The sequence below is a fragment of the Equus asinus genome, chromosome 21 (genome assembly GCF_041296235.1).
Source record: "Equus asinus isolate D_3611 breed Donkey chromosome 21, EquAss-T2T_v2, whole genome shotgun sequence".
NCBI lineage: Eukaryota > Metazoa > Chordata > Mammalia > Perissodactyla > Equidae > Equus > Equus asinus.
In genome coordinates, this window is record NC_091810.1 from 47,755,785 (window position 1) to 47,769,120 (window position 13,336).

The 13,336-nt window shown below is 36.5% G+C and overlaps 1 protein-coding gene across 3 annotated transcripts in view; it reads left to right on the plus strand.

Annotated features, from left to right (window-relative positions):
* The window catches only part of DCAF1 (DDB1 and CUL4 associated factor 1), a 73,753-nt gene that overhangs the window by 13,680 nt on the left and 46,737 nt on the right, over positions 1–13,336 (plus strand). For all 3 annotated transcript variants that reach the window (XM_014840545.3, XM_070493012.1, XM_070493011.1), the window contains exons 4-5: positions 2,323–2,396; positions 4,429–4,542. In XM_014840545.3, coding sequence (XP_014696031.3) covers positions 2,323–2,396; positions 4,429–4,542 — 188 coding nt within the window. The remainder of the gene's footprint in view (positions 1–2,322; positions 2,397–4,428; positions 4,543–13,336) is intronic.

Genomic DNA, 13,336 nt, shown 5'->3' on the forward strand with positions numbered 1-13,336 from the left:
AGTTGGTATGAGTACAAAGACTTAAAAAGAGAAAAATGTTCTCCCTGTCTGACTTTTAAACCAAAAAGTGTTATCCTTTGTGCCTTTATCTTTTTTTGGTGAGGAAAACTGGTCCTGAGCTAACATCTGTACCAGTCTTCCTCTATTTTGTGTAGGATGCCACCACAGTGTGGCTTTACAAGTGGTGCTAAGTCCATGCCCAGGATCCAAACCTGCGAACCCCAGGCCACTGAAGCGGAGTGTGTGAACTTAACCACTGCGCCACTGGGCCAGCCCCTCTATACCTTTATCTTTTTAACAACGATAATTATTTTTTTTACTGATGAGGGAAATGTAGTTGAGAGTGCATTCAGTGCTTTGCTTTTAGCTGTGAAGTTGATACTTGGAACCTTGAATAATAGACAGACTTCTTTGTTAAAAAAATTTTATTTTTTATTTATTTTGTTGAGGTCATATTGGCTTATAACTGTAATTTCAGGTGTACATTATTATATATCAATTTCTGTATGGTCTGTATCATGCTTACCATCAATAGTCTGGTTTTTATCCATCACCATACACATGTGCCCCTTTCTCCCTTTTGCTCTACCCTCCCTTTCCCCTCTGGTAATCACTAATCTGTTCTCCTTATTCATGTGGAAAACAGACTTCATGATGTCTCTCTTAGTGTCTCATCAGCTAAAGTATGCCGTCTCATGTTAATTTGGTTTTATTTTGGGCTGATTTAATTAGAGCCATGACAACCCAGCCTGCTTTGGCATGGAATTTGTTATATGATACAGAACTATATGGGACTTGAGACTTTGCCATTTTATGTTCTCTCTAAGGTAGATTACCAATGGGCAAAGCTTAAGTCATGTATGGGCCCACACTGCATGTAAACTCTCTCTCTAAAGCCAAAAGCAGTCCTTTGTGGAGAGGAGAGTCTGGGATATTGTATGTGGAGAGAGAGTGAGCATGAGTGGGAGTTAGAAAAATAAGAACATTGTATATCCACCTAATGTTCCAGGATTTATTTTTATTTCTTACACATTTGTTCTCAAATGTAAGGAAGCTAGGCATTTCAGATGTTGTCTAGTTGTTTATATGATGTTACCTGCTGCTCTTGTCCTAGACATCCCCACTTGTGACTTCAGAGGACTATTCACCTATTTAACCCACATCTTCAGTAAAGCAGTCAGAACATGAAGTACGAAAGTGAATGTGAAATAAAAAATTAAGTTAATGCATTATGAAAGGAATTAAAGAGAGATGATCATGCTTAGTACATTGCCTTGGAATGAAATGGTAACGAGAAAGAAGGGAGAGACAGAAATTATATGCCTTTTTTTAGTAGAAATTTAAAGATAATTTTTTCCTCCCTACCTCTTAATGTTAAGCAGTATTTGTCATTGGGCATAATTTCTATTAATTTTTATTATGGGTCTCTTTCATCATTTATAAACAGAAAGTTAGGTAGTCGAACTCCTCATTTGTTTTTATTATACTGTTCTCTAACTTTTCTTTTTGTGAATTACTTTGGGATACTAATTAGAGCTTAGTAAAAACTTCTTAGCGGCTTACATCTTTTCTTCATCCGAAATTGTATCGTTTACTAAATTTGCCACTCCAATGCTATGAAAAGAAAATTAAATAAAGTAGATGGTATCTGTTTTAAAAACAAACCAATAATTCCTTCAACCATTAACTAATTTGACTTTAGGCTGTATGTTGAGTAGATCCTAGGTTCCTGGCCTCCTTTCTTTCCCCAGGAGCTCAGAAGTTAAAATGGCCAAGGTTACTGTATCTGTAGAGTTGGTGATTGCTTAGTGGGATTCCCTCCCAATCTGGGGTGTCATTACAGGTTTGAGGATGCATTTCTGCTGCTGTTGGCATTTTAGTTGAAAGAGACATTGGACTTGGAGCCTGTCTTCTCCAGGCTGCTCATCAAAAGAAGTTGTGCTTCCTACCTTTTTCTGGTTGGGAAATCAAGAGTTTCCTTTCTTTTAGGCTCCTTTATGATTCTTTTTTAGACCTGTATACTCTTAGTGATGCTGGTCTGGGTCTAGTGCTCATTTAATTCAGCATTGCTGTGTAGGCTACATGCCGGGGACGTGGAAGTTTACAGAGCATTGTCTCAGTTTTATATTGTTACTTTTAATCTTCAACAGTGTGTGTTATGAAATCTAATTCATCAAAAGAATCTTTTCTGTGTTTATGTTTATTTTTGCTGGCATTTTAATAGTACTTATAAAAATCCAGGTGCCTTTCCAGAGGTCTAAGTTGCTTGACTGGGATGACTTACTCATTCCTTTGTTTTTTCCTCCCCTCTTCTTTTGTTAGGTCGAGCTGATCCAGAATGTATGCTGGGCCACTTGCTGAGAATACTCTTCAAGAATGATGATTTCATGAATGCAGTAGGTTTGCTTCTTTCTTTTCTCCAGAGATTATCATCAGCAGATGTTGTACCTTTATTGTTTTTTGTAGTTTGCTTTCTCCTGAGGCCTTGACAAAGTTGGAAATAGAGTGGGTAGATGTTTTCATTTGGTATTGGTTCAATGAGATAAAGAGTAAACGTGAACTTCTTTCTTACCAAAGTCCTGGTTGTGGCCAAGGTATTTTTTCTTTGGTGTGTACTTTGCTCAGTTGAATATTGGCGAGGGCTCCCAAGGTATCTGCTCATCCTTGGGCAAGATAATTTTGAGTTTGGGAATATAGGAGTCCTGTTGGGTTCCTGAGTAGAAAAATAAGAGTGGTGTATGTGGCATGATTCTGCACTGACAACTGTGGTGTGTGCATTGGGCATATGGAGGGAGAGAAAGGTGCTTTCTCGAACTCAGGGCTGTTGAAGAGTAAATGAGCCGGGGAATAAATATGTATAGCACTCATAGCTCCTGAACATAGTAATAGAGTAGTTGCTCAATAAATTGCTGCTGTTAGGTTTGTTTTTGGAGGTGGAATGGCATGATGCTTGAGTATGGGGTTTGGGATCCATGTTTGGGATCCAGATGCGCCTCCACTGTTCACTGACAGTTTCATCTTTAGACAACTTAAACCTCTTCAGGCTTTATTTTCCTAATCTACAAAATAGAGATGATAGTTCTTACCTTAAAATGTTTTTGTAATGCTTGAATGAAATTATGCATGAAAGGTGCTTAGCACAGAACCTGGCACATGAGGGCTCAGTAGGTATTAGCTATTATTATTATCTGTATTGTATTAACTCCCAAATTTATTTCTCTATCACCAGTGTCTTTTCTCAGCTTCATATCACTTCCATCTGCCTTCTAGACATTCCCACCTGTATATCACCCACAGGCACCTTGAATTCCATGTAGCTAATTGTTTGCTCTACAGTGTGTTCTCTAGCTCAGTAATGGTGTGCTTGGTCTAGCCAGCTAGAAGTTATCCTTTATTCCTTCAAGCTATCTTATTCAGTGAACTTATAGGTCTTATCATTCCCTATCCCTTAACCTTCACAAATCCCTCCACTTCTTTCTGCTCTTATTGCCAGACCTTAGTTTAGCCACTACCATCTCATACTTGGTTACTGCAATAGCCTCTTCACTGGTTTCTCATCTTGTCTTTCTCCAACCCTCTCTTTACTTTATAGCCCAGAAATCTTTCTAAAATGCAAAAAGTGATCATGGCACCCTCTTGCTTAGTTTAGTATATAAATCCAATCTGTCTCTGGCCTTTGTTCTTTCAATTTTCAGTTCTTGCCCTTTGGCCCACCTCTTTTCTCCATGCCTCCATAGCTACTACCCCTTGTCCTTTACATTCTGGCTTGGAATCCCTTCCTTTCTAAAGCCTTCTCTGATTCCTCTGCAGGGGTTGTGTGGCCTCCTATAGGCTCTGTAGCATCCTGTACTCATGATATTTGTTTTCCCAGCTGTCACCTCTGTTGGATTAGAAATCCTTTGATGGGGGAACGTGTCTTATTCACTGTTGTATACTCAGCACAGAACGCAGTGCCACGTAGTAGTAGAGATTCAGTAAATATTTGATGAGTGCTAAAAGGAAAATTTTATTAATACATTTATTTATATATTATATATATGAAAATACAAAATTCAAGGTTTTCATTAATCATTGTCAAGAATGTGGAGTGGGGGGCTTATCTTGCCCTGCTTTATCCTTCTGAGAAGTGTATGTGAGGATGGGGGTGATTTCATGGTGATACCCTTTGAGCTTTAAGTTTTTTATGGTTGCTGAGTTGTTGTTTTGGGGGGATTTGACTTTAAAGCTATAGAAGAAATTATATGTGCTATTATCATGGTTCAGCAGGATCATAACTATAATAATAAAAGGTTTAATTATTAATTGTTATGTACAGTCTTCTTTAATACTCTTTAGGTGAGTGATGGGAATTTATTAAGGATTTATTAGACTTCATTAATTTGACTGCGTTAAGTTTCAGATGAAAAGTATTCCTTCTTTTCTTTACAGCTAGTGAATGCATATGTGATGACAAGCCGAGAACCCCCTTTGAATACTGCGGCTTGCAGACTCCTACTGGACATCATGCCAGGGCTGGAAACTGCTGTTGTCTTTCAAGAAAAGGTACTTACTAAAAAGAAAAGTCATTCTACTTTTTAATTGAATGGTGATCTGTTTGATTGATTTGTCTTTGTTAAAATAATTGTTATTAGTTTTTTTTTATATGATAGTAATATATGTTATAGAAATTTAAGAAATCAAGATAAGAGAAATTTAAAAATAACTATTTTAATGAGTACTCACTGCTTGAGTGCTGTAGTATTTTTTATAATTTTAGTATCATATGTTTTTAGAATGGATTTGTAATCTTATCCAAACTCTTATTGATGATGAGTGGTGTTCCCCAGTGATAAAGGACTTTCTGTTCTGAGGAAGCCCATCCTGTTCTTGATGGTATTTATTATTCCCTTTACTTAATATTTGAAGACCTGTTTTGTGCTGTGTTTTATGCTAGGTGCTGGGAATATTTTATCAGCAAGGTGGGAGCTTACCTTCATATATGTGTTTGGGAGGGCAGATACAAATAAGCTGATAATTTCCACTAAGGATAAGTGCTGTGAAGACCAGAATATGGTCTTAGTTGATAGTGACTGTATGTGTATAGTTGAACTGTCAAAAATTATTTTGCTCTATTTTTAGAAATAATATAGGTATTTTGTCTCCTAACATTAAGAATTTGCAGGATGAATTGCGTATGCCATATAGTTTTCCTTGTTTCTAAAGATACTAAAAATTTTCTTCTAAACAATCTGGAAGTATTAGTATAGTTCAGTGTATAAACCAAATGAAAGATCTGGAAATAGATTTTCATTTAACCTTTAAAAAAATTTTATTACAGAATTGTGTCACATAAAATATTTTACAGTATAACATTGTAATTAGGGGCCAGCCAGGTGGCGTAGTGGTTAAGTTTGTGTGGTCTGCTTCAGCAACCCGGGGTTTGCTGGTTTGGATCCCAGGTGTGGACCTACACACCGCTCATCAAGCTGTGCTGTGATGGCATCCCATGTACAAAATAGAGGAAGATTGGTACAGATGTTAGCTCAGTGACAATCTTCCTCAAGCAAAAAGAGGAAGATTGGCAGTATGTTAGCTCGGGGCCAATCTGCTTCACCCCCAAAAAAAAAAAAAGTAAAAAACCCATTAATTAATGCTGTAATTTGCAGTATTGTATACAGACTAGATTTGAAAATTTCAAATTAGCTACCACTATGGGAGACCCAAAAAAGTCTATATTCTTGTCAAAAATATGTTAATATGAATTCTTTTGAAAACCAGGATGATAAACGAAGTATTTATAACAGGATATTTGATTACTGATTCAATTTCTTTATTAGTTATAGGTCTATTTGGTTTTTTTGTTCATGAATCAGATTTGGTAGATTGTGGTTCTAAGAATTTGTCCGTTTTGTCTAACTCAATTTGTTGGCATATAGTTGCTCGTAGTATTATAATCCTTTTTATTTTTGTAAAATTGGTGGTAATGTCCTCTCTTTCATTTTTGATTCTAGTAGTTTGAGTCTTCTCTCTTTTTTCCTTGGTCACTCTAACTAAAGTCTTGTCAATTTTGTTGATCTTTTCAAAGAAACAACTTTTGGTTTATCTTTTTGTATTTTTCTATTCACAATTTTATTTATCTCCACTCTAATGTTTATTATTTCCTTACTTCTGGTAGGTTTGGGTTTTCTTTGCTCTTTTTCTAATTCTTTAAAGTTCATGGTTAGGTTATTGGGTTGAGATATTTCTTTTTTAATTTTATGTGTTTACAGCTATAAATTTCCTTCTTAGCACTGCTTTGGCTATATCCCATAAATTTTAGTACATTGTGTTTTTGTTTTCATTCATATTTTCTAATATCCCGTGTGATTTCTTCTTTGATCTGTTGGTTGTTTAAGAGTGTGTTGTTTTAGTTTCCACATATGAATTTTCCAGTTTTCCTTGGGTTGTTGACTTCTCGTTTCATTCCATTGTTATTGGAAAAGATTATTTGTAAGAGTTCTGTCATTTTTAGTTAACACTTGTTTGGGCTAACATATGATCTCTTCTGGAAAATGTTCCATGTGTTCTTGAGAAGCATCTGTATTCTCTTGTTGGGCTGAGTTTTCTTTATATGTCTATTAGGTCTAATTGGTTTATAGTGTTGTTCAACTCCTCTGTTTCCTTATTGATCTTCTGTTTGGTTGTTCTATCCATTATTGAAAGTATAGGGGTACAGAGTTTCTGTTTGGGATACTGAAGACGTTTTGAAGATAGTTAGTGGTAGTGGTTACACAACATTGTAAATGTACTTAATCTCACTGAATCGTACACTTAAAAATGGTTAAAAATTATTGGATGTAAACACATCAGAACTCTAAGAAAAGTTCAATATGCTGGAAAAAAATGGCCATTTGGAAAATGAACCAAAGAACTATTGGAAATGAAAATTACAATATTGAATTTAAAAACTTAATAGATGAGTTAGAGTGAAGTTTAGACACAGCTGAAGATAGAATTAATCAACTGGAAGATCTGACAAGATAACCAGTAACCAAGTTCCTAAAAATAAGATGAAAAATATGAAAGAAGTTCAGATATGGAGACTAGAATTAGAAATTTCAAACTATCTAAGAAGAGTATTAGAAGGAGGTAACAGATAAGGGAAAGGCAATATTCTGAGAGGTGAGGATAGGATCTTACAAGTAAGTGAAACACATGACCACTCAGATTCACGAAGCCCAATGAAGAATAACAAAGATTTTGAAAGCAGCCGGAGTAAAAAAGTTCCAGCAAATGATCAACCAGAGCAGACTTCACCAGTGCAGCAAGAGAAGCCAGATAATAATAGAAAATGTCCTCAGAGTACTCCTGTAAACCTAGCAATATTGAGCAAAATAAACAATTTGGAGGGCAAAATGGAGAACAAAAATTCTGAGTAACTTGTAAATGGAAGGGGGGGATGGTTGGAGGTAGTCTTTTAAGTTTCTTTATACCATTTGGAAAGAGGGAACAATAAAAGACATTTAAAATAGAAGATATGGGGCTGGCCCTGTGGCCAACTGGTTAAGTTCGCATGCTCCACTTCAGCAGCCTGGGGTTCACTGGTTCAGGTCCTAGGTGCAGACCAACACCACTCATCAAGCCATGCTGTGGCAGCATCCTACATAGAGGAACTAGAAGAACCTGCAAGTATGGTATACAACCATGTCCTGGGGGGGTGCTTTGGGGAGTTAAAAATAAAAGAGAGGAAGATTGTCAACAGATGTTAGCTCAGGGCCAATCTTCCTCACACACACACACACACACACACACACACACGCAAAGTTAGAATTAGTTAAGCCAACAAAACAGAAGCAAAATAAGGAGGTGAAGAGCATCTGGAGGTACACTGCCTGGATCAGACCCCAGCTCTGCCACTTACTAGTTTTGTGACTTTTAGTAAGTTACTTAACCTCATCGTGACTCAGTTTCCTCTTCTGCAAATATAAAACTAACCCACTCATATAGGGTTGATAGGAGGATTGAATAAGTTATTATTTGTAAAGCCTTTCTTATGTTGATTGTTAAAATTAGGTGTGGCAATTTCATGTAACAATATAGATGAATGTTAAAAACATAATATTGAGTACAAGTTGCAGGAAAATATATAAAGTGCCACGCAATTTATACAGTTCAAAGCATATAATATTTAACAAAAGTTTAACAAGGAAATTGTTAAAATTTAGGAATGTAAGTACCCTTTGTGAAGGGAGGAGGCAGGTAGTACAGGGAGGGACACAGAGGAGGTTTCTTTTTCTTAAGCTCAGTTGTAGATCTTAGGTAATTTTCATTTTATTGACTGGACATGTTTTATATGTATTATATTTCATAAAAAAATACATTCGGGATATATGGAGTTAAATACTTCTTTGATGGAGGATTTCTCAGAGCATTAATAATGTTAATTGTTGTGCGTTGTGAACTTTAAAGAGGGACATAGAATTTTTAGCACTCCTCACTTGGTCGTAGAACGTTTGGGTCTTAACATCTAAAGTAGGACTGTATTACGTGATTGTTGATCTGTAGCTTGAGTTTTTTAAAAAAAATTATTGAGATTGTAATAATTTATAACATTGTGAAATTCCGGTTGTACATTATTATTTGTCTGTCACCATACATAGGTGCTCCTTTACCCTTTATGCCCACCCCTCAACCCCCTTCCCTTCTGGTGACCGCTGATCTGTTCTCTTTGTCTGTGTGTTTATCTTCCACATATGAGTGAAGCCATATAGTGTTTGTCTTTCTCTGGCATATTTCTCTTAACATCATACCTTCAAGGTCCATCCATGTTCTTGTGAATGGGACAGTTTTGTCTTTTTTTTATGGTTGAGTAGTATTCCATTGTATACATCTTCTTTATCCATTCATCAGTTAATGGGCACTTGGGTTGCTTCCAGGTCTTGGCTATTGTGAATAATGCTGCAGTGAACATAAGGGTGCATAAGTCACTTTGAATTGTGGATTTCAGATTTTTTGGATAAATATCCAGTAGTGGTATAGCTGGGTCAAATGGCAGTTCTATTTTTAGGTTTTTGAGAAACCTTAAGTCACTTTGAATTGTTGATTTCAAGTTCTTTGGATACCCAGTAGTGGGATACCTGGGTCGAATGGTATTTCTATTTTTAATTTTTTGAGAAATCGTCATACTTTTTTCCATAGTGGCTGCGCCAGTTTACATTCCTCATCAGCAGTGTATGAGGGTTCCCTTTTCTCCACATCCTCTCCAGCATTTGTTATTTTTTGGTGATTATAGCCATTCTAACAGGTGTAAGATTGGTATCTCATTGTACTTTTGATTTGCACTTCCATGATGACTAGTCATGTGGAACATCTTTTCATGTGCCTGTTGGCCATCTCTATATCTTCTTTAGAAGAATGTCATATCCTCTTCCTATTTTTTGATTGGGTTATTTCTTTTTTTGTTATTGAGTTGTGTGAGTGTTTTATGTATTTTGGAGATTGACCCCTTGTCGGATATGATGTGCAAATATTTTCTCCCAGTTGGTGGGTTGTTTTTTCATTTTGTTCCTGGTTTTCTTTGCCTTGCAGAAGCTCTTTAGTCTGATAAAATCCCATTTATTTATTTTTTCTTTTGTTTCCCTTGATATTTGAAAAGATTATTTCCCATGATATTTGAAAAGATCCTTCTAAGACCAATGTCAAAGAGTGTACTGCCTATATTTTTTTCTAGGAGTTTTATGGTTTCATGTCTTACCTTCAGGTCTTTAATCCCTTGTGAGTTAATTTTTGCGTATGGTGAAAGATAATGGTCTACTTTCATTCTTTTGTATGTTGCTGTCCAGTTTTCCCAGCACCATTTATTGAAGAGACTTTGCTTTCTCCATTGTATATTCTTAGCTTTTTGTTGAAGATTAGCTGTCCGCAGATGTGTGTGTTTTTATTTCTGGGCTTTCACTTCTGTTCCATTGATCTATGTGTCTGTTTTTGTAAGAGTACCATACTGTTTTGATTACTATAGCTTTGTAGGATATTGATTGTGATGCCTCCAGCTTTATTTTTTTTTTCTGAGGATTGCTTTAGCTGTTCTGGGTCTTTTGTTGTCCCATATGAATTTTAGGATTCTGTGTTCTATTTCCCTGAAGAATGTTATTGGGATCCTGATTGGGATTGCATTGAATCTGTAGATTGCTTTAGGTAGTATGGACATTTTAACTTTGTTTATGCTTCCAATCCATGTCCCTGGAATAGCTTTCCATTTCTTTATGTCATCATTGATTTCTCTCAATAATGTCTTATAGTTTTCATTGTATAGGTCTTTCAGCTGCTTGGTAGACTTATTCCTAGATATTTTATTATTTTGTTGTGATTATAAGTGGGATTGTATTCTTGTTTTTCATTATTTTTATTTTTTTGGTGAGGAAGATTCACTCTAATATCTGTGCCTTTCCCTCTGTTTTGTATGTGGGATGCCTCCACAGCATGGCTGATGAATGGAGTAGGTCCGCAACTGGGATCTGAACCCACAAACCGTGTGTGCTGAAGTGGAACACGCAGAACTTTAACCACTTGGCCATGGGCCCAGGCCCTGGGATTGTATTCTTGAATTCTCTTTCTGTTAGTTCATTATTAGAGTATAGAAATGCAACTGATATTTACAAGTTGATTTGTATACTGTAACTTTGCTGTAGTTTTTGATTATTTCTGGTAGTTTTCTGATGGATTCTTTAGGGTTGCTGTATATAAAATCATAGTGTCTCCAGGGACCTGGCCTCATGGCTTAGTGCTTAAGTTCGGCACAATGAACTTCAGCGGCCCAGGTTTGGTTTCCAAGCGTGAACCTACACCACTCATCAGCAGCCATGTTGTGGTGGCGACCCACATACATAATAGAGGAAGATTGTCACAGATGTTAGCTCAGGGTGAATATTTCTCAAGCGGAAAGAACAATGGCAACACATGTTAGCTTAGGGTGACTCATCCTCAGCAGAAGAAAAAAAATCATGTCTTCAAACAGTGAGAGTTTCACTTCTTTGCCAATTTGGATACCTTTTACTTCTTTTTCTTGCCTGATTGCTCTGGCCAAAATCTCTAGTATTATGTTGAATAAGAGTGGTGAGACCCTTGCCTTGTTCCTGTTCTCAGAGGTGTGGCTTTCAGTTTTTCCCCATTGAGTATGATGTTGGCTGTGGGTTTGTCATATGTGGCCTTTATTATCTTGAGGTACTTTCCTTCTATACCCATTTTATTCAGAGTTTTTATCATAAATGGATGTTGGATTTTGTCAAATGCTTTCTCTGCGACTATTGAGATGATCATGTGGTTTTTATTCCACATTTTCTTAATGTGGTATATCACATTGATTTGTGGATGTTGAACCATCCCTGTGTCCCTGGTATAAATCCCACTTGATTATGGAATATGATCCTTTTAATGTATTCGGTTTGCCAATATTTTGTTGAGGATTTTTGCATTTATGTTCATCAGTGATACTGGCCTGTAATTTTCCTTCTTTGTGTTGTCCTTGTCTTAGGATCAGGGTGATGCTGGCTTTGTAGAATGAGTTAGGAAGTCTTCTGTCATCTTCAATTTTTTGGAATAGTTTGAGAAGGATAGATGTTAAGTCTTCTTTGACTGTTTGGTTGAATTCTCCAGAAAAGCCATCTGGTCCTGGACTTTTACTTTTTTGGGAGGGTTTTGATTACTGTTTCAATCTCTTCACTAGTGATTGGTCTATTCAGATTCTCTATTTCTTCTTGATTCAGTTTTGGGAGGTTGTATGAGTCTGAGAATTTATCCAGGGGCCGGCCCTGTGGTTGAGTGGTTAAATTCACACTCTCCACCTTAGCAGCCCGGGGTTTTGCTGATTCAGATCCCTGGTGCAGACCTAGCACAGCTCATCAAGCCATGCTGATGTGGCGTCCATGTAGCAGAACTAGAAGGACCTACAAGTAAAACATACAACTATGTACTGGGGGGTTTTGGGGAGAAGAAGAAGAAGAAAAAAAGATTGGCAACAGGTGTTAGCTCAGGGCTAATCTTTAAAAAGACAAACAACAAGAATTTATCAGTTTCTTCTGGATTGTCTGATTTGTTGGCATATAGTTTTTCATAGTATTCTCGTATAATCCTTTGTATTTCTGTGTTATCCATGGTAATTTCTCCTTTTCATTTGTAATTTTATTTGAGCCTTCTCTCTTTTTTCTAAGTCTGGCTAAGTGTTTGTCAGTTTTGTTTATCTTCTCAAAGAAGCAGCTCTTAGTTTCAGTAATCCTTTCTACTGTTTTTTTGGTTTCAATTTCATTTATTTCTCCCCTAATTTTTATTTCCCACCTTTTGCTGACTTTGGGCTTTGTTTGTTCTTCTTTTTCTACTTCTGTTAGGTGTAGTTTAAGATTACTTATTTGAGATTTTTCTTGTTTGTTAAGGTGGGCCTGAATTGCTATGAATTTCCCTCTTAGGACTGGTTTTGCTGCATCCCGTGTGAATTGGTATGGTGTGTTTTCATTTTCAGTTGTCTTCAGATATTTTTTTATTTCTCCTTTAATTTCTTCATTGATCCATTGGTTGTTCAGTAGCATGTTGTTTAGTCTCCACATATTTGTCACTTTCCCAGCTTTTTTCTTGTAGTTGATTGCTAGTTCTGTAGCATTATGGTTGGAAAAGATGCTTGATATGATTTCAGTCTTCTTAAATTTATTGAGGCTTGCCTTGTTTCCCCAACATACGGTCTGTCCTTGAGAATGTTCCATGTGCAATTGAGACAAATGTGTATTCTGCTGTTTTTGTATGGAATGTTCTATATATATCTATCAAGTCCATCTGGTCTAGTTTTTTCATTTAATTCCACTATTTCCATGTTGACTTTCTGTCTGGATGATCTTCCCATTGATGTAAGTGGGGTGTTGAGGTCTCCTACTAATAGTGCGTTGCTGTTAATTTGTCCTTTTGGGTCTGTTAATAGTTGCTTTATTTACTTTGGTGCTCCTGTGTTAGGTGCATTTGTAAGTGTTATGTTCTCTTGGTGGAATGCCCCTTTTATCATTATATACTACCCCTCTTTGTCTCTCCTTGCCTTTTTTATCTTGAAGTCTACTTTGTCTGATATAAGTGTGGCAACACCTGCTGCCTTTTGTTTGCCATTAGCTTGAAGTATCATCTTCCATCCCTTCACTGTGAGTCTCTGTTTCTCTTTAGAACTGAGATGTGTTTTCTGGAGGCAGCGTATTCTTGGGTCTTGCTTTTTAATCCATCCAGCCGCTCTGTGTCTTTTGATTGGATAATTCAAGCTGTTTACATTTAGAGTGATTATTGATATATGAGGGCTTACGACTGCCATTTTATCACTTGTTTTCTGATTATTCTGTATTTCCCTTGTTTC